General features: G+C 47.1%; 1 protein-coding gene across 4 annotated transcripts in view; it reads right to left on the bottom strand.

Annotated features, from left to right (window-relative positions):
• The window catches only part of NFE2L1 (NFE2 like bZIP transcription factor 1), a 92506-nt gene extending 70115 nt beyond the window's left edge, over positions 1-22391 (bottom strand). For 2 of the 4 annotated variants that reach the window (XM_069237527.1, XM_069237530.1), the window contains exons 1-2: positions 22285-22387; positions 13615-14617 (exon numbers count right to left, since the gene is read on the bottom strand). In XM_069237527.1, coding sequence (XP_069093628.1) covers positions 13615-14127 — 513 coding nt within the window. In that variant the 5' untranslated portion in view covers positions 14128-14617; positions 22285-22387. Of the gene's footprint in view, positions 1-13614; positions 14618-22131; positions 22235-22280 lie in introns of those variants that run through there. The other 2 variants (XM_069237528.1, XM_069237529.1) reach the window with 2 other exon arrangements.
• Positions 22392-22851: the final 460 nt, after the last annotated feature.

The following is a 22851-nucleotide window of genomic DNA, read 5'->3' as shown; positions in this document are numbered from 1 at the left end:
TACCCAATTAGCATATTTACTTGACCTGCAAGTCACTAGTAAAGCGCACTACATGTGCCCAGGGCCCGTAAATTAAATGCTACTAGTGGGCCTGCAACACGGATTGTGCCACCCACATAAGTAGCTCCTTAACCATGTCTAAGGCCTATCATTGCAAGGCCCATGTATGCACTTTCACTGCCACTTTGGCATGGCATTTAAAACTACTTGCTAAGCCTTAAACTGCCCCTTTTCCACATATACCTCACCCCTAAGGTAGGCCCTAGATAACCCATAGGGCAGGGTGCTATGTAGGTAGAAGGCAGGGCATGTCCTTATGTGTTTTAGATGCCCTAGTAGTGAAAAACTAAAATTCGTTTTCCACTACTGCGAGGCCCTGCTCCTCTCATAGACTATCATTAGAACCCATACTTTTGAGTGGTTGATTCTTATCTGCAAGGGGTGGTGCCGTCATGTTTAGTATGGCCAGAATGGTAATAGAAAATCCTGCTTACTGGTGAAGTTGGATTTAATATTACGATTTTAGAAATGCCTTAGAAAGTGGGCCTTTCTCTGTACTGACTACCATCTGTGCCTTACAGCCCTGTCTCTGATGGTTGACAGATCCCCTTGTGCATTCCACCCAGACACCTACTAACACAGGACACTCAGTTACACCTGCATACTGAGTGGGTCTCCCTGTGCAGGAAGGGTGGAGGGGCTCTCTTACATTTCAAAGGCCAGGGGCCTGCTCTCACACAAAGGACTGATAACCCTCCACAGGGGTCCTGGCAGACAAGACTGTGCTTAAAGGGGAACTTGTGCACTTCAAAACCACTCTTTGAAGTTTTCCCCATTTCAAAAGGCATTTTTGGGTATATAAACTGGGTCTCTAACCCCACCAAATCAGACACTTCTGGATCTACACCTGCACTATGCCAGAGCAACTGCCTGGCTGCTCAAAGGACTCATCTGGACTACCTTTCTAAAAAGGACTGCTGCCCTACTGGAAGGACTTTGCCTCCCCACAAGTGCTCTCCAACAGCTTGGATTGAGCTTGCCTCATGTTCTGAAGTCTCACGGCCAACGACTTCACCGGCTAGCTTTTAGCTAATTTTCCGACTTCAGTGATGCCAGCACCGATGCCGCAGCTGCTCCCAATCCGTGGACACCACTGCACGCAAAGACTGCGGCCTGCAATGCAAGTCTGATGTCACCACGATGCACCTGACGCAACGCAGTGTGATAGTGACACTGCAAAGTCAACTCATAACATTTTGACCAACTGGATTCATCAACCCTGCTGGGTCACAAGGAACTGACGCCTCACCACCAACACCGCACCAGCTTTCTATGCAACCGGACAGACCGGCACCTCACCTCCCCTGCATTGCAGTACAGAACAAACGCCTCACTTCCCAGAACACCGTACCAGCTCCAGCAAAGCTTCATTTCTCCGACTCCGTACGTCTTTGTTTCCAAAGGTACTGTGCCTGGGGGTCCGTGTGACTCCGTGACTGGCCCCTTTGGCGTCGGATTATTAGAAACGACTCCATCAACAATGCCGTGATAGCCTCTGTTGGAGTTGAGTTTCAAAGCGCTTTAGTGGGATTTAAACTTTAAAAATTCATTACTTTGCTTGTGTACATTGGATTTTCATTGTTTTGACCTTGTTTTATTCAGATAAATATCTATTTTTCTAAACCCGTGTGGTGTATTTTTGTGGTGTTTTCACTGTGTTACTCTATGAGTTATTGCACCACTACTTCACAGATTAACTTCTAAATTAAGCCTGGCTGCTCAGTGACAAGCTACCATAGGGTGAGCACAGGATAATTTGGGTTGTGTCTTAACCGGACTAGGATTGTAATCCCTACTTGGACCAGGGTGCATACCTCTGCCAACTAAAGACCCCATTTTCTAAGACCAATATATAGTAAGTAATAGGCAGGCTAAAAGCCCCCCCCCCCCACACTTTTTTTTTTTTAAAGCCCTCCTCACTCACCACTTAATCCGTCATCTGATGCACAATCTACAGATTTTAACAAAAAAATTGTTCCATCTTAAACAGATCAAAAAGTACTAAATGTGGCAACACGTGTTATCATGCAGTGGAAGACCCTTCACCGAGGTCGACTAGTCCTCTTTTAGTTGCATATAAGATTACAGAATAATTAATATTAATTATAAAAAAAAGTCACATTATTTGCCTTTTCTTTGCATAATTTAGTCAACCCTGACTCATAATTCAGTGCTCTCCTGCTCCAGACAAACAAGATAAGATATACTTAGCAATACAAAACTGGTGAATTTCAGTTTTTTTTTTTTTGTTTGAAGTCATAGGTGTAACAGCACTAACGATAATGTGCATACACACAAAATACCTAAAGATTAACTGCAGAATATGGTCCAATACTGCCACTAAGTCTTACTTGGACAGACCACTATCTTCTGTCATACACACCTCGCTATAATACTCCCTCCCAGACACCAAATTAGCACAAAAACTTTTGGTCGGCAATGGCCAAAACTTGTTCCTAAAGAATGGCATAATTTTCTCTGCTCCTTACCCTTTAACTATAACGACTCCTATCCCACCAATGTAGAGTCCTTCAACAACTGGATTTCCACCTCTCTAGACTCCATCTTCCCCTTTAAGACGAGACTAAAAAAGCCTTCACATAAGCTTAATTCCTGGTTCTCTCCCCAACTGCTAGAACACAAAAAAAAAAAAAAAAAAAGAAGAAGAAGAACTACTGCAGGAAGTTGGAAAGAATTTGGAGAAAAGACTACAGTATCTCCTCCAAGAAAATTAACAGGAAATCCATTAGAAGTTATCACCACAATATCAAATTAGCACAATCTCTATTTTATAGTACTAAAATAGAGCAATCGGCAAACTCCCAGAAAGAGGTCTTTCATATTTTCAAAGAACTGACCCTTGTACCCTCCGGCGACCCACCCACAGAGGCTTCTACGGAATACAGCAATAAGTTAGCAGTCTACTTTCAGGAGAAAATCACTGATATATATATATATATTTTTACTTTCCCACCATCACCAATCAGGAACCCATTAATGAATAGTGTGCCAACCCTCAACCCCTAGGGACTTCACTTGCAGTCTTCCAGCCCCTAACAGATACTTTGGTTACAGACCTTCTCCTCAACATTAAGTCAGGATCTCCTCTTGACCCCGCCCCCCCCCCCCATGCCATTATGGCATTGGTCTTTGACATTATTGTTCCACCACTGACAAGGATTCTCAATCACGCTTTAATATCAGGAACCTTGCCGCAATCCCTTAAACATGCCATCATCAAACCCCTTCTGAAAAAGCCTAAACTCGACCCTACTTCGCTCAGCAACTACAGGCCCATTGCCCTTCTTCCTATTTTAGCAAAAATTTGGGAAAAACATGTTAATCAGCAATTGACTCACTTTCTCGAGGAGCATGAACTCCTAGATCCAACACAAATGGGATTTAGACCCCATTATAGTACTGAGTCTGCCCTCCTGTCAGTCACTGAGTCCACTCGGCAACTTTTGGATCAGGGAGGTCACGCAGCCATTATCCTACTGGATCTCAGTGCCGCTTTTGACACTGTGGATCACAACATCATTTGTCATAGGCTCTCCAGTATAGGGATAGAAGGTACAGCACCAACTTGGTTCTCCTTTTTTCTTACAGGAAGAACCTTACAAGTTTTAGATCGTTCTTTCTTGTCTGATATCTTTCCCCTGACTTGTGGAGTTCCCCAGGGTTCCTCCCTAAGCCCTACTCTCTTTAAAATTTACCTTTCCTCCCTATCTAAAATAGTTAAACCTTATGACCTTTCAGTGGTGACTTACGCCGACGAAACTCAATTAATAGTATCCCTTTCCAATATTAGGGGCCCTTCTTTAACTAACCTTTCCCTCTGTTTGGAAGACATCGTCGGTAAATGGATGAATCTGTCCAAACTGAAACTCAATGAAGGGAAGTCAGAGGTGATGATCGTAGGCAATGGCGCCCCCTTCTAATCCTTTGGCACTGTACCCAGAGGCTTTCAGCAATTTTCCTCCTCCCAAGGATCATATAAAGAGCCTTTGCTTCTGGCTGGACTGCCGCCGAACAACAGTAAAAAAAGATCTCTTCCTCCTGCTTTGGCCTCCTTAGAACCCTTAGGAAAATCTTTAAGCTACTACCCCCTCTAGCCAAAAGAGTACTTATTCAGGCCATGGTACTTTCTCGACTTGACTACGGCAACTCTCTTTTTCTTAGCTCCCCTGATTTTGTAGTGAAGAAACTTCAGGTCGTACAGAATGCGGCCGCCAGACTACTTATGAACTTACCAAGACATCACTCAGCGAAGCCAGCCTTAGCCACGCTCCATTGGTTACCAATAAAACAGCGCATTCACTTTAAAGCCTTACATACGATTCATAAAGCCCTGCACAACAAGGGACCCCATTTTCTTAGGCAAAGTATCTTCCATGTCCCCACCAGAACGCTGAGATCCTCCACTACCCGGTTAGTACATATAGCTCGGTTTAAGAGGTCCTCATGGGGAGGTAACTCTTTTTCAGTTAAAGCAGCGCATCTTTGTAATGCCCTACCCTTAGAACTCCGGCAAGAACCCACAGAACCTTTGTTCAGGAAAAAACTAAAAACTGCCCTTTATCCAAGCTCTCTTCCAGTCAGTCAATATTCCTAGCATTAGAAGGTGTCACTTCCTTTGAGCGCTGGAAGGCCTTTGGGTAGCTGTTGGAAATGGCCCTTTTTGCAGGGTTATTCCTACACACTTTTTGCCTTCTTCCTCCTATTTTTTTAGGTCTGTTTTTGCTGGTTTATTGTCTCTGCGCACTTTACCACTGCTAATCAGTGCTAAGGTGCAAGTGCTCCCTATAGAAATTTGTACTGTTGATTGGTTTATCAATGATTGTCATATTTGATTTACTAGTAAAGTGCACTAGAGGTGCCCAGGGCCTGTAAATCAAATGCTACTAGAGGGCCTGCAGCACTGGTTGTGCCACCCACATTAGTAGCCCTGTAAACATGACTCAGACCTGCTATTGCAGTGTCTGTGTGTGCAGTTTTAAACTGCCAATTCGACTTGACAAGTGTACCCATTTGCCAGGCCTCAACCTTCCCTTTTACTACATGTAAGGCACCCCTAAGTTAGGCCCTAGGTAGCCCTATGGGCAGGGTGCAGTGTATGTTTAAGGTAGGACATATAAAACACGCTAGTATATGTCCTAACAGTGAAATACTGCCAAATTTGGTTTTCACTGTGCAAGGCCTCTCTCTCTCATAGGTTAACATTGGGGCTGCCTTTAAATATCCTTAAAGCGCAGAATCTGGTTGAGAGCAGATAAAAATGTGGAGTTTAGGGTCTCTGAACTCACAATTTAAAAATACATCTTTTAGTGAAGCTGTTTTTTAGATTGTTAGTTTGAAAATGCCACTTTTAGAAAGTAGGCATTTTCTTGCTTAATCCATTCTGTGACTCTGCCTGTTTGTGGATTCCCCGTCTGGGTCAGTTTGACAGTTGGGCTGTTCACACCTCTCCTCTAGACAGTGACACAAAGGGGGCTGGGGTGTAGCCTGCATAACTTGATTAGCCATCTGTGCTGGAGGGGAGGAGTGGTCACTCACACCTGAAAGGACTGTGCCTGCCCTCACACAATGCCGTCTCCGACCCCCTGGTGAGTGTCTGCAGCCTGACCTGGACAAGGAAGGATCTTGCAAACACTTGAGACTTTGCTTTGAAGTTTGCCAACTTCAAAAGGCAGAACTGGGTATAAGAAGAAGACCCAAAACCCCAGACTTTTAGAATCTTTCGGGAATCAAGAGGAACCTCTGCCCAGGAGAAGAGCTGAAGGAGGAGTACTGTCCCTTTGCTGTGTTGCTCTGCTGGACTTGCCTGCAGTTGCTGCTTCTGCCTGAAAAGAGTGCAAAGGGTGAACTTTGCTGTGTGTCCTGCTTGAGAAAATTCTCCAAGGGCTTACAGTAGAGCTTGCCTCCTGTTGGAAGTCTCAGGGACACCAAAGACTTCAGCTTCCTCGACCTGCAGCACTGGGAACTGTGCGTTGTGTTGTTCAAGAGGAGAAACCACTGCAACGGTGCCAACAACACCGCTGGCCTGCACCGTGACCTGCCGACGCCGCACGGAGTCGCTTGGCCCAGCTTCGCACAGTGACCCTGGTCTCACTGATGCCGTCATCGGACGACTTCACCGAGCCGCTGCTCACACTGCGACCTGTGGGCCCCGCACTCCGGCATCACCTGCTCACACTGCAGTCTGGGCATCCCCGACGTCGCTCCTAATGACACCGGCGCCGCTGCCTGCACCGTGGCCTGTGGACACCGCTCGTGAGAAGCGCAAGCACCGTCCCGTCCTGCGCCGCAGCCCCGGTCCACAGACGCCAACACCAACGGCTCCAGTGTTGTCACCAGGCATCCTTGCCTGCACCGTGACCTGTGGACACTGCACATTGCACCGCCCAGCTTCACACCGCAGCCCTGGTCTCACCGATGCTGCTTGACGCGGTCACTGAGCCGATGCCTGCACCGTGACCTGTGGGCACCGCATGTCGCATCGTCCCGCTTCGCATCGCAGCCCCAACGCCATCCACGCCAGCATACCGGATTTCATCAACCTGGAGTTCGATCCCCGAGGTGCGTGACTTCAAGGGCCTGACGACTCCTGCACCGACTCCGCTCTCCGGAGCTTACCGCGAGGATCACAACGCCCTGCAAATCCAAGGTATTGTTTGCGGGTCTTCCTGACACTGTAGCTGGCCTGAACTGTTAGTTTTGTTGATCACAACGACGTGATAGCCAGGTGGAGCCATCGACTTCAAGGAACTGTAGTTTTGAGTAAATCTTGCAGAATTCATATTTTTCATACTGTATGTTGGATTTTTATCGTATTTGGTCTTGTTTTATATAGATAAATATTGGCTATTTTTCTAAAGCTAGTGTGGTGTCCTTTTGTAGTGTTTTCACTTATTAATGTGTGTCATGTGCAAATGCTTTACACATTGCTTCTGAGATAAACCTGACTGCTCATGCCAAGCTACCAAGGGGGTGAGCAGGGGTTATCTGAGTGGGTATCTCCCTTATCCTGACTAGCGTGAGGGTCCTTACTTGGACAGGGTGCAAACCAACTGCCAACTAGAGACCCAATTTCTAACAGTAGCCATGAGCTTTACAAATCTTCTAAACTAAACTAAGTGACAAACCACAAGAACAGATGCATCCAAATAATCACCTCAAAAATTATAAACTGACCGAAGAGGGGATCTGAATAACACGGACAGAGCAAAAAGCAATTAAAAAAAAGATTACTGCACTGTTTTGACTCACTGAAGGACAGATATTTAAAAAATTGGCTTAGGGTCCAGAACAGCCACTACAACACAAGGTGACAAATTCGGTCAGGAGTTAAAACCTGAGGGTCGGGGAGGTGGACAGCAACCCATCTAAATGTTCCAGTCTCCGCCAATTATTTGGGAGGGGGGCATGGGAATGGGCATAATCCAGAATAGGAAAGGGATTCCGCTTTGACAAAAATGCAATGACTTGCTTGAGCGATGTATTTCCCCACCTGCATCTGCTGCGGTGTGTAATCCTGCACTTGGGGGGGGGGGGGTACAGTAGAATTTTGGACAGCAAGGAGTCAGCAACAATTCTACATCTGCTCTGCAAAGGTTGTGGAAGGGAGCCGTCTTTGGAGAATGTAGGGTATTTTAAGATACTGATGGACTAGTGCTGGCTATGCCATTTAGAGACGCCACAAAAACTCTGTAAAATCCTCCAACTATCATATTGTGTAGGGTGCTCCTGCACTTCTTAGGGTAAGCATCAGTAGAAATAGAGATTTGGCTACTGCCATTCGTGCCTTGACTTTGTCCGTTGAAGGCGGTCAAGATGTGATCCTGAAGCTCCTGCGCAACAGAAGAGAAACTATGTTGGCAAGTGTAGCAAGAGGTAGAGAACCTATCCCTCACAGTTTCAACAGTATGTCAGCAGAGGAAGTCGGACATCCATAAAGAAGTCCATTTTAAGCCAGAATGTCCTCTATTTCCTTATTAAATAATGCAGGTTATTTCACTTCTCCAAGCCCTTCCGTACCAGACTGTTTCAATTTGTCAAGACATCATTTGCAATTACCTATGTCGTCAAGCATACTTTTTTGCCAGGACGTGAAAGACTGCATACACCAGATATCTATGTTCATGACTGCAGACCCATATACACAAGGAGTATGGAGTGTGGTGAGGGGACCAGTGGCAAAGAAGGGACTGCAGACCCCACAAACAAACGCACACGAGGAAGAAACACAGGCGTATCATACTACGGCACTACATATCTCTAATCTCAATCAAATGTTCTTGTTAGGATATAGAGTACTCCTTAGCAACAACGCCAAGTAGCTCAGAGCTAAATTATTTTCACTGGAACCTGAAGATCATTAATTTGAATGCCAGCAAGGCCAACTAAGCCTTCCGTACTGCCAAGGTAAGCAAATAAGTACCATCACATTGAGTAATCTACAGTTTCCAATGACTAGAAAGGGCAGATGGGTATTACGAAGCACTCAATAATAAGTAATTAACTCTGGTGCAGAATGAAGCTGAACACCTTCTTCACTTGGGATGTCCCAGGGAAACTTGGTTATTTCCCATGACAGGACGGAATAACTTGCATTACAGGACAACCTTGCACCATTCCTTCAAGAAAGCTCACTGTACCTGGACCAAGGACATCAAGAACTGGCAAAGCAGAAAAGTCTAGTACTTACAAAAAAAACATTAAGCCCACAGCAGTGCAGTTCCTGGAGGCCTGGTACTAGACGGAGGTACCAACACCAGAAAGTTCAAGAGGACTCAGTAGCACAAGCCTCATTTTGGTACTAATCTATAAACTGTAGTGATTCTCAACCGGCAAAGCCCTAATAACAAAACTAACTAGCAAAACCTGGTAAGGGGTACTTAGTTCTAGTACATAAGTTACTTCTCTATCTCTCCAAAAACCATTAGATTCATACCTTCTATCAGTCCAGATCCCGTTTGGCAATGTTTCACAGACCAAAGACCAAAACCATGTGGAATGGGGAATGTATTTCATGATAGTGCTAAAAATCTCACTAACATCCAACTAAAAGTTCTGTCTCCCGAGGACATGCTCCTATGTGATGAGAATCCAGTGGCCCCAAATTGGCGAGCTAGGTCTCCTTAAAGATATAAGGCGTACTTGGCAAGCCTGTACATTTTAATCTTTTAGAAAACCTTTAGCTCTTTTTAATGGCCAGTGCCAAACATCTGACCAGCCAGAGCTAAATTTCAAGCACTCAACTATATAAACAACCGCTTCCATACCAATAAAAAGGTGTTCATTTGCTTCTCACTCACGTGCGCATTCTAAATCACCATTACCCCTGGGAATAGCTGGGCAGTAGATCTGATCCCTGTATTCATGCATCTACAAATCCAGCATGTAAGTGGAACTGAACTTTCTAATTCACTATACTCGCATCCACCAATAACTTTCCGTTTCCACCATCATGAGCAGGCCTTGTCAAGTGTTTGCAAAATAATTTCTCAGAACAAACACTTCCTTTACCAGAAGGTACTAGCTTGTTATTTCTACTCCTCCACCTCTGCAGCCTGTTCATTTATGCGTTCTGCAAGTATTTTGAAACTTGTGTGCCAGCTCCAGACCACAGGCTCTCTTTCCAGACATACTTTTTTTTTAATGTTAAAATATCCTGTTTAGTTCAATGTCTAGTTTGGCCCTGCCCTACTCACTAGCAAGTGAGTGGAAATCCCCACCCTTTGTTTGTGACATAGGGCGGTTCCTCGGCACTGCAGGCCTGGCCGCAATGGGCTCAATCACAGATTTTTAAATTGCACTGCCAACCCTGAACAGGCATCACCTGGTTCCAGGCCAACAAGGAAAACCTATCAAAAAAGTAAACAGAGCATTTTAGCATATCTTTCTTCTTTACCCACACTCCTCAAAATAAAGCACTGAAAAAGCTTAGTGCAAATCAATCACCATCCAAACAACAGTCAGCAAGAAGTAGCTGTAAAGAGTATCAATGCTTAATCTTTGAGGCCAAACAATAGGGTGGTTAAGTGCAAGGACCAGAGGTAAAGAAAGCTTAATTGTGTGAGGTGCATGGCAGGGTCAAAAAATACAAACTCCCAGCCATGGCATAGGACACTACTGAGGGAAGAGCAGTGAAGAGAGAATTGGGGCCTAATTACGAGTTTGGTGGACAGGAACACCCATCTGCCAAACTCACGACAGGGTGGCCGCCACTGTAGTAGCACCCTTCCCGTTGACCCTATTATAACTTTCCCGCTGGGCTGACAGGCAGAAAACAAGATTTCCACCTATCAGCCCAGCAGGAAAGTGGCAGCAGCATTGTCCCTGGGTCATAATCGAGCCGGCTGCAATACTGCTGCAACCCAGGGGGCATCAGCAACCTCGTAATGCACATTGTCTGCACAGCAGACAGTGCATATTACGAGGGTGCTGGGCAGGGGGACCCCTACACCTGTTCTTTGCCAGCCATTTCATGGTGGTGACACCACCATGAAAAGGCTGGCAGAGAACCAGGATGTAATCAGAAGGGTGGCGCTGCGTGCTGCGCTGCCCTGGCTGATTACAACCTGCACCCACTGTCAGCCTGTCGAGATCACTGATTCCGGCGGAGACGGCGAGACCCCTGGAGGTTGAACCGCCAGGGTCGTAATGTGGCAGTCAGACCGCCACAGCAAGTCTGGTGTTCCAGTGCCTGCCAGACTCCTAATTAGGCTCCTAATATCTAAACCAGGACATGGTTCAAGTTTGAGGTACATGGGGTGTGGAATCGAAAACTCCAAACCACTGGTGCAGCGCTGGCAGACACAGCCCTTGACTGTTGGGAGGAATTCCCTCTGTGCTCTTTGAAAAAGTAGAGCCATGCTGCCTGTTCAAATAGACCCCTTGGTCTGAATGTGGCTACTTCTTTCTTTACCCAGGCAAGTCAGGGACGAGAATAGATTTAAAGCCCACTTGCACAGTTTTTTTTCTTCTTCAAACTGGACCTTAGTACGTACATTTTCAACTGGCTGTACTGCATACCGGATTAAAGATCAGCCCAGTACAAATACATATGTGGCTTTCCTTGGGAACGTTGGCTACGTCTATGTTGGACATGCCCAGAGCTACACATGCTGCTTTTCAGGTCACCGAAACATGTTGCACAGTGGTGGCGATTGCGCAGGCAGGCGATGATTCAATTCATAAGCACATACATCTCAGCACAGTAAGTTTCCCCTCCCAGAGATAAACCCAGCTACCCCACTCTCTTGCATTTTTGCAAGTTCCCAACGCTTTGTCTGAACCTTAATCCAGAAAGCACCTGGAGCACTGTATACTGGATTTCCCCTCCAACTTATGGCTTCAAAGCACAGGAAAACAAAAGCAAAACTCTGAACTTAAAAGCAGATCTTGTGATTCGCTCTCGCTTCAAGCTTGGTCACCAGCGTGATAATGAATTACATCTGCTAAGTTGCCCCCAGACACTCCCCCGCATCCAGTACTTGCAGTCCGCTGGACAATGAGGAGATTTAAGTACCAGTATTGGAAGAAAATGTCTTCCAGTAGTCTGGAAAGCTACGCGAAGCTTTGCTGTCGTGACAAGGAAAGAGAAAGAGAAAGCTTTTCTGCACGAGGAGCAGACTGATGCATGCCTGGAAAAGTAGACTTGAGATGTAGAAGGGCCAGCTGATTTAAAGCCTTTAGTGAGTTCACCCAAGAACCACAAGATCCCTACAATCCAGCTGACAGGTGAAAACATCCTGAACTGCATCAACATCACAAGCAGCATCCTCAGCTAGAACTGCATCCTATGGATCACAAGCTTCACGGACACCTGCAGTCGCAAATCTGGTGACCGAGCAGTGTTATCCCTGACAGTGGGAAATATTTACTGAGTCTGTCAGTGACAGAGATGTAGGGCCACACGTTTAAGTAACCTAAGGACTCAATGGAAGCCAATTGCCCACTACTACATTAGTCCTACCACTTGGGTTCTTAACGGTTTGCAGGTTTTTCCTCACTTTGGACTGTGTCCTAACCTGACCCCTGTAACCTGACCCTGGGGTCAGCAGAGACTACATCGCTAGATCTTCAGAGCAGCATCATTTACTTCAATATTGTGGGGTCCTTGTCCGTGTAGTGAGGTTTTGGACACCCCTCATGGCAAATGATTTCCACAGAAGTACCCGTATGTGAAGTCATTTTTGCTTTCCACAACTAAAGTGCTGGCTGGATTTTGAAGCTATTAAGTACTAATGTGTGTGCAATACAGAGGTTGGGGTTTAACTACCACCTCCCAGTGACAGGATTCACTGCTTGTTCTTACTAGCTAGAGCCAAAGGCAGTAACTTTAGGAGCCAACTTGAAATCAATAGTACTGTGGCCATGAAACACTAATGGTGAAAAATAATGGTCACAAGATAATGCCAGTAACTGGTAATTTGTGTAGAACCCCAAGAAAAGGCTCCACATAAAAATGTGACATAGCGCTGTGGTTTGCTTCGGATAATATAGGGTTTCACTGTCGTAGACACTCAACTGCAATGTTGACCTAATTGGCTCAAGTGTTTACAGGAGAGTCTGTCAAAGTTCAAGGCACAACACAATTTGTGGCTCAAGTTTATAGTTTCTCTACAAAGGACGAGGATTAGGTGAGTTTGTAAGACTGTCAAAGTAGTAATTAGTTACAGGTGGGGGGGGGGGTGGAAATCATTGGAAGCTTTAACTAAGGAGGAATGCTGCTTAGAGTTGGTGTAGAGCTTATTGGGGTGACAATCATTGTCAGGCGTGTAGTGTATAAACAATATTGCAGTGACAGAGTGCTCAAGGACTCCCGAGGCAAAGCAGGGATGGCATGCTTGGAGTGCAGATCACAGGGACGGCATGTACTGTGGAAGAATCGCCCTGTATGGACTAGTTTGCACCTGCGCAATCTGATCGCTAGATCGGTCTTGATGTCATATTTTGATTCAAATTTAGAATCAATATCAGGCCAAACAAACCCAATTTCGTGCATGAACTGGACCTAAATCCTATAGCAAGGCAAAATCGTACTCAGTCACTGCATCCAAGGAATGTATGCGAAATGTAATTAACTGCTAAAAGACTAGGCCATTGGCATATGCCCCGCACCGAATTTTTCCAGCGACCTGTGTTTATGCCCTTAAACATACAAGAAGTTAATGTGACAAGTCAGGGCAGGTATACAAACTGAACGCCAGCCAAGTAAACAAGTTTCGAACATTCTGAACTCCCGACAAAACTGTCCAGGATTATACAGGCCACAACATGTGACACTGGGTTAGGTATCAGTTACCAAATGTACTAATTTCTTCCAGCAACAGACCTGGGCAGACGGGTGATGCAAGGTCGACCCAGAAATAGATGCTATGCTCGTCAACCCAAACAGTCCCATTTCAGCGCGTCTGAGAGTTCGTGCCCGGGCATGCACTTGTTCACGTGCAAGAAAAATTAACAAGGGTTAGGGAGGGTTAAGGGGACACAGCCGCAATAAAACTGAATAGATCTATTAGTGTAGGATGAAAGTTCGACACCTACCTCTTTTGTCAGGTCGTCGTTGCTGGGGGGCGCCACCGCCCCCTGATCCTCCCCCTCCTCGCCATAGCCTTGCTCGGGCACCCCGTCGTCCCTCACCGTGGATTCAAGGTTGCTAACCTCCTGCAGCCCGCCGACACTTTCGATGGTGATGACCGGGTTGGGCTGGGCACTGGACACCGAGCTCTCGGGCTCCCTGTGCACCAGCCAGGCATCCACCTCTGCGATGGGGACCTGCAGCCGGTCCAGTGCTCTCACCTGGCTCAGGAGGCGGCGGGTGGTGAAGTAGCTGTCCAGGTCCACACTCTTGGGGTGGACGTCATAGCCCTGCAAGGTGTTGCGCAGGTTGTGGAACTGAGTCTGGGTGTACGCCGAGCTGGGGCCCAGGATGATCTCTCGCAGGTGGGGCAGGCGGGGGTTCAGGTAGCTGTCCACGTCCACACGCACGCCGATCAAGCTCAGGAGGATGGTGAACTGGATGAGGCCTTCTGTGAAGTACTTCTTCAGAGACAGCATTTCTGAGCAAACCCAACCCAAAAGGCAATAAAACCGACTAAAAAACACATACGCTGACCAGCTTTAGAGTCCAATAACTGCAGGTTGGTAAAACAGGACACGCCCAGGAGGCACCTAGGCAGTCAGTAGGGTCCCGGGCTCTGCGGCGCCTGCGAGCGCTTCCTTTGTCCCCGTGTGCTCTTTGTTTGCTGTCCCCAGGACAGGTGCTGACTTCCTTAGCTCGTAGGGGTCTGTGTCCGGGCGGAGACGGTCAGCGGTAGGCTCCGGTGTCCTGTGCTCAGCTGTTCTGACTCTGGGCGCTGCGTTCCTCCTCGGGGACGGTAAATCTATTTCAGGGGAGGAACTTCTCTCCCACACGTGACTCACTACGAAGCTCAAAGTTCCTTCTGGCAACTTCCGTCAACACTCCAGGCACTCGAGGTCTGGTCTAATGGCAGCCCCCGGCGTAACGGCTTCTTCTCTCCAGTTACAGGCTTTCGTTTACAATAATCTAACGAGGAAAAAAAAAACCACACAAAACATCTAGTAAATAGACAGAACAATACACTTAACAGGCCCCAAGCTCAACCGTACTCATAACCCGCGCACAGCAGCGCCACCACAATACATTCAACCCCACATTCAACAACGACCACGTGCCACACACAAAAGCTTCTGCTACTTCAACATGTAACCGAATGGTGCACTTGAGCCCAAGTGTCTCAGAAAGATACTCAGACCAGCCCTTGATATTCAGTAGGTCCTATCTACTATCATACACTAAGTATAAAACAAACCGCACCTTAAATATAATTCAACTAACGAGACCCTGTCAACAATACACTGTACCAAACCTACACGTCGTCGATTGCAATCCACCAAATAGTAAAACATGCTGCTCGTTAACCAAGCCCATCAACCCCACCACACTCCAAACAAACTAGAGGTCGCCACTGGAAAATAAGCTGCCTCAAACCAAATCCCGTAGACAACACAATGCCACAAACTAGATCTTGTCACAATCCACAGTGCCACTAACAAGCTCCATCAACTATAATTCACTGTCCCTAAATCTAGACCCTGTGAATCACAATGCACTGTGCCTCTACCAACCATAAAACGGTGCATCCCAAGTCAACCTGACGCCCCCAACTAGAAAACGAACATAGGGTCAAAGTAATCAGTACCTCGCAACTAGAAAATGCACTCGGCCCCAAGCTTACCACACATCACCAACGACAACGCAAAGTACCTGCCATTTGAATTCATCAACTGCAAACCCCTGTCCCTCAAACTAACTAGAACCCATGAACTACAGAGCACCGTCCCTCACACCAGAATCCAACAACTACAAATTACTACATTGGAACACAGATCAACACTAACCACAACGAACTGTGCAGGAGCCAAATCAGACTACCCATCACCTCCAACACACTGTGCCTGAACCAACCAGGCTAAATGACAACTACACTAGACTATGCCTGAACCCAACCAGGCTACCCATATACTACAACACTGCACCTGAACCAAACCAGACTACCGTCAACTACAACACACTGTGCCTGAACCCAACCAGACTACTGGTCAGCTACACCACAATGTGCCTGAACCCAACCAGACTACCTGTGAACTACAGACTACCCATCAACTACACCACTGTGACTGAACACAGACTACACATCAACCAACGAGACTACCTGTCAAGTGCACACCGGAGTACCCATTAACTACACCACTATGCCTGAACCCTGCCAGACTGCCCGCCAACCACACCACACTGTCCTTAACCCTACCAGACTACCCATCAACCACAACAACCAATGTGCCTGACCCACACCAGACTACCCATCAACTACACCACCACGTACCTGGAACCAACTAGACTACTTGTGAACTGCACACCAGAAGGCCTGTCAACTGCACACCAAACTTAATGTCAATAACACACTGTGCCTGAACCCAACCAGACTACCCATCAACTACACCACATTGAGCCTGATCTCAACTAGACTACACAACTATACCGCACTGTGCCTGAACCCAACCAGGCTACCCATCAACTACACCACACTGAGCCTGAACACAACCAGATTACCAGTCAACTACAACTTGCCGCGGCTCACTACAGCCGGACTACCTGTCAACTACAACATGCTGTGCCTAAACCCAACAAGACTGCCGGTCAACTATAACGTGCTGTACCTGAACCAAACCAGACTATCCATCTTCTATACTGCACTCTACCTGAACCCAGACTACCCTTCAACTACAACACATTGTGCCTGAACCCAACCAGACTAACAGTCAACTACACCAAAGTGTGCCTGGACCCAACCTGACCACACGTCAACTACACCACACTGAGCCTCAACTAATGTAGTCTAACAGACCATACCTAACTGTGACTGAAGGAGCCAGACTACCTGTCAACTCCAACACATTGTGTCTGAACCCAGCCAGTCTACCCATCGACAATACTGTATTATGCATGAACCCAACCAGACCCTGTCAACTACAACAATACGTCTGAAGTCAACCAGACCTCATTAACAACAACAACAACACATACTTCCTGAAGCCAACTAGAATTAACTACAAAGCACTGTGCCTGAACCTAACCTGATCCCATCAATTGCACCACACGGTGCCTAAACTACAAACTGACCAGATCCTGTCAAACAACACACTGCAGCAAACTAACCAGACCCCCAATGGCTACAAAGCACTGTGGGACACAAACAAGACCCTGTTGAACACAACAGTGTGAGTGTCAAACAAAACAGTCCCTGTTGACAAGGCACTGTCCATCAAACTAACTAGAACCTATCAAATCAAAAGCACTGTTCCTCAAAAATCTAGAATACATCAGCTACAAATTACTGCCCCTGTACATACACCTACTCCAACCACAATGACCTGTGCTTGAGCCCAACAAGACTTCCCACCAAACACACTGTGCCTGAACCTATCCAAACTACCCATCAAACACACTGTGCCTGAACCCATCAACTACAACACACTGTGCATAAACCAATCCAGAATACCGGTCAACTACAACACACTGTGCCTGAACCCAACCAGACTTCCCGTCAACTACAACACACTGTGCTTGAACCCATCGAGGATACCCATCAAACACACTGTGCCTGAACCCATCCAGACTACCCAAACACACTGTGCCTTAACTGTGCAACTACAACACACTGTGCATAAACCTATTCCAGACTACCCGTCAACTACAGACTGAGCCTGAACCCATCCAAACTATCCCGTCAACTACAACACACTGTGCCTGAACCCACAACACATTGTGCCTTAACCTATCCAACTACAACACTATGTGCCTGAACCCATCAACTACAACACACTGTGCATAACCCCATCCAGAATACACGTCAACAACTACAAAAGACTGTGCCTGAACCCATCCAAACTATCCCGTCAACTACAACACACTGAGCCTGAACCCATCAACTACAACACTGTGCATAACCCCATCCAGAATACACGTCAACAACTACAAAAGACTGTGCCTGAACCCATCCAAACTATCCTGTCAACTACAACACACTGAGCCTGAACCCATCAACTACAACACACTGTGCATAACCCCATCCAGAATACACGTCAACAACTACAAAAGACTGTGCCTGAACCCATCCAAACTATCCTGTCAACTACAACACACTGAGCCTGAACCCATCCAAACTATCCCGTAAACTACAACAGACTGTGAATTAACCAATCCAACTATAACACACTGTGCATAAACCCACCCAGAAAACCTGTCAACTACAGCACACTGTGCATAAACCCATCCAGAAAACCCGTCAGCTGCAACACGCTGTGCATAAACCCATCCAGAAAACCCGTCAGCTGCAACACGCTGTGCATAACCCCATCCAGAAAACACGTCAGCTGCAACACGCTGTGCATAACCCCATCCAGAATACACGTCAACAACTACAAAAGACTGTGCCTGAACCCATCCAAACTATCCTGTCAACTACAACACACTGAGCCTGAACCCATCCAAACTATCCCGTAAACTACAACAGACTGTGAATTAACCAATCCAACTATAACACACTGCATAAACCCATCCAGAAAACCCATCAGACAACACACTGTGCATAAACCCACCCAGAAAACCTGTCAACTACAGCACACTGTGCATAAACCCATCCAGAAAACCCGTCAGCTGCAACACGCTGTGCATAAACGCATCCAGAAAACCCGTAAGCTGCAACACGCTGTGCATAAACCCATCCAGAAAACCCATCAGCTACAACACGCTGTGCATAAACCCATCCAGAAAACCCGTCAGCTACAACACGCTGTGCATAAACCCATCCAGAATACACGTCAGCTACAACACGCTGTGCATAAACCCATCCAGAATACACGTCAACAACTACAAAAGACTGTGCCTGAACCCATCCAAACTATCCCGTCAACTACAACACACTGAGCCTGAACCCATCCAAACTATTCCATCAACTACAACACACTGTGAATGAACCTATCCAACTACAACACACCGTGCCTGAACCCATCTAGACTACCCATCAACTATAACACACTGCATAAACCCATCCTGAAAACCCGTCAGACAACACACTGTGCATAAACCCATCCAGAAAACACGTCAAACAACCCGTCAACTACAGCACACTGTGCATAAACCCACCCAGAAAACCCGTCAGCTACAACACGCTGTGCATAAACCCATTCAGAAAACCCGTCAGCTACAACATGCTGTACATAAACCCATCCAGAAAACCCGTCAGCTACATGCTGTGCATAAACCCATCCAGAAAACCCGTCAGCTACAACACGCTGTGCATAAACCCATCCAGAAAGTCCGCCAGCTACAACACGCTGTGCATAAACCCATCCAGAAAGCCCGCCAGCTACAACACGCTTTGCATAAACCCATCCAGAAAACCCGCCAGCTACAACACGCTGTGCATAAACCCATCCAGAAAACCAGTCAGCTACGACACGCTGTGCATAAACCCATCCAGAAAACCCGTCAGCTACGACACGCTGTGCATAAACCCACCCAGAAAACCCGTCAGCTACGACACGCTGTGCATAAACCCATCCAGAAAACCCGTCAGCTACGACACGCTGTGCATAAACCCATCCAGAAAACCCGTCAGCTACGACACGCTGTGCATAAACCCATCCAGAAAACCTGTCAACTACGACACACTGTGCATAAACACATCCAGAAAACCCGCCAACTACGACACTGTGCATAAACCCATCCAAGCTACCCGTCAACTACAACAGACTGTGCCTGAACCCATCCAAACTACCAGTCAACTACAACAGACTGTGCCTGAACCCAACCAGACTGTCAATAACACACTGTGTCTGAAGCTAACCAGACTGTCAACTACACAACACTGTGCCTGAACCAAACCAGACCCCATGAATTACACCGTGCCTAAATTCAGGCCCTGTCAGCAACACACTGTGCCACAAGCTGACCAGATCCTGTCAAACACACTGCAGCAAACTAACCAGACCATGGGTTACAACACACTGTAGGAGAACCAAACAAGACCATGCTGACCACAACAGAGTGTGCGTCAAACAAAACAGACCCTGCCCCTCACATAAAAGGGACACTATTAACTACAATGCACAGTCCCACAAAAATCAAGAACCCATCAACTACAAATTACTGCACATGAACGGAGACCCACTCCAACCATAACACACACAGACTGTGCCTGAACCCAACCCGACTACCCATCAACTACAACAGACTGTGCCTGAACCCAACCCGACTACCCATCAACTACAACAGACTGTGCCTGAACCCAACCCGACTACCCATCAACTACAACAGACTGTGCCTGAACCCAACCCGACTACCCATCAACTACAACAGACTGTGCCTGAACCCAACCCGACTACCCATCAACTACAACAGACTGTGCCTGAACCCAACCCGACTACCCATCAACTACAACAGACTGTGCCTGAACCCAACCCGACTACCCATCAACTACAACAGACTGTGCCTGAACCCAACCCGACTACCCATCAACTACAACAGACTGTGCCTGAACCCAACCCGACTACCCATCAACTACAACAGACTATGCCTGAACCCAACCCGACTACCCATCAACTACAACAGACTATGCCTGAACCCAACCCAACCACCCATCAACTACAACAGACTATGCCTGAACCCAACCACCCATCAACTACAACAGACTGTGCCTGAACCCAACCCGACTACCCATCAACTACAACACACTATGTCTGAACCCAACTAGACCCTGTCAATTACAACACACAGTTTCGAAGCCAATAAGACTGTCATCTACACAACAATGTGCCTGAAGCCAACAAGACCCCCATCTATTACACTGCACTATGCCTAAACTCAGACCCTGACAACTGAAACGTTCTATGCACAAGCTGACCAGATCCTGTCAAACAACAAACTGCAGCAAACTAACCAGACCCCAATGGGCTACAACACACTGTGGGACAAACAAACAAGACCCTGTTGACCACAACAGAATGTGTGTCAAAAAAAACAGGCCCTGTTGACAATGCACTGTCCCTCACACTATCTTGAACCTATCAACTACAAAGCACTGTCCCTCAAAAATCCAGAACCCATCAACTACAAATTACGGCTCCTGAACGTAGACCCACTCCAACCACAACACACTGTGCCTGAACCCATCAGACTACCTGTCAACTACAATGAACTGTGCGTAAACCCAACCAGACTACCCATCAACTACAACGAACTGTGCTTGAGCCCAACCAGATTACCCTGCAACTACGACACATATACTCCTGATTAGAATAAAAGGTTTCTTTAGTACCTACAGTCAACTACAACACACTGTGCCTGAACACATCCAGACTACCCGTCAACTAAACAACACTGTATCTGAACCCAACCAGACCCTGTCAACTACAGTGCACTCTGCCTAAACCCAATCAGACCTTGTCAACTACAATGTGCTGTACCTGGACCCCCACCCCATCAACTACACCGCACTGTACCTGAACTGAGGTCTTGTGAACTACAACACTTTAAGCCACAGACTGACCAGATAGTGTCATCCACAATGCAGGGCAGCACAACTTAACCAGACCCCACTGACAAAAAAAACATTGTCGGACAAACATGCCAGTCCCTGTTGACTCTAATGCACTGTGGTACAAACAAACCAGATCCTGTCTACTACAATACAGGGTGTGACAAACCAGGCCCGGAGGCGCAAACAAAACAAACCAGGTCTCTCATCAATTACGAAACACAGTTGCGCAAACTCCACAGACTGCATCAAATACAGGACAACTAACTAGGTAACGTCAACTAAAATACACTGTGCCTGAAAGTGCACACCATCAACTTCCACACACACTGTGGTACACACTAACTAGATCACATGAATTACAATAATCTATTATGCATACGCGCCACTCATCTACTTAGCATCTGTTCTTAGCGACTTTGCCATTGGGAACATAATTTTCGGACATTCCACTCCAGCTCAAATCCTACCAGACCCGTAAACACCTAACACATTTCGCTGGGACCTCGCAAGGGTGAGTAAGGACAGTGGGTGGTGCTGAAGGAAAGGACTGGCCAGGTATGATAGGAACAAGAAAACATGACCGGTTTAAGACTGAACTTGACTCCGAGGTTCAGCTCCCCAAACCCCCCAAAAATACTTTCAGCCTTTTCCACTACCAAAATATCCAATTGTTCCTCCAAGACGTCTTAGACCAAATACCGCCCCTCTCTTTGCCCTGGGCTTCGATGTACAAGTAACACCGACCAGCTACCACCTAAACTCCCTCCACTGCCTTCTTCCACCTTGCTGTTCCTTTCACCTCTCCGCGGACCCCCCTCTGCACAGAGCCGGCGTCAATCTGTACACCCATTGGTACCACCCATGGCTCCCTAGCCCAGATCATACTCCCAACCACTACCCCTCCCCCCTCCTCTCCAACGAGTAGGAGGGTGGCCACCTTCAATGAGCTCCACATGGTTGCCCTCCATCTTCATCACTATCTCCTCCCTATTCTTTATCTTCTGCCTATGTACTCAGACACTCCCATAGATTTGTGCCCTCCATCTCCAGTTGTAACAAGACCCTATGGTATCTAAAGACCCTCACTTGCCCCAGTTCGGCGCCGTGCCCCGCAGCCACTGCCGGCCGGCCCCGCCCCGGCTTCCGTCCTGTCAGTGACGCCGCCGCACAAACAGATTCACAGCGAGAACAGCCTCCACTTCCGCATCACCGGGGTAACGTAGGTGGGTACGGCCATCGCACCAATCACAACACACCTAGCCCCAAACCACGTCAAACGACAACATCAGTAACCAAACAGAACTCTGCAGAGAACAAAGCACCACAAAGTGACAGCAGGGTCCTCCAATCACTTTGCAGATTAGAGCGTGTGCCCACCCTCGCAGCGCTGCAGTAGTACAGATTGACGAAGACTTTGTCCAACTACAAGGTTGCGTCAGCCGTCTCCTGATGAGCTCAGCCAATGGGATTTACTGCCGTTAGAACAGAAGACAGGGCCTGGCGAAACGGAGAGAATGTGAGGGCTAAGCCTGGTATTCTCCATGTACATAAGTGATCCGCGTAACAAGTTAATCAGTAGCCCACATGATATAAATAAAGACGAAACCTGGGCTAAAACCTTTCGGGAATCCTCCAAAGCACCTCCCACAGTGACTTG

Source organism: Pleurodeles waltl, chromosome 6 (assembly GCF_031143425.1).
Source record: "Pleurodeles waltl isolate 20211129_DDA chromosome 6, aPleWal1.hap1.20221129, whole genome shotgun sequence".
Classification (NCBI taxonomy): Eukaryota; Metazoa; Chordata; class Amphibia; order Caudata; family Salamandridae; genus Pleurodeles; species Pleurodeles waltl.
This window is presented reverse-complemented; position numbering and strand designations above follow the sequence as displayed.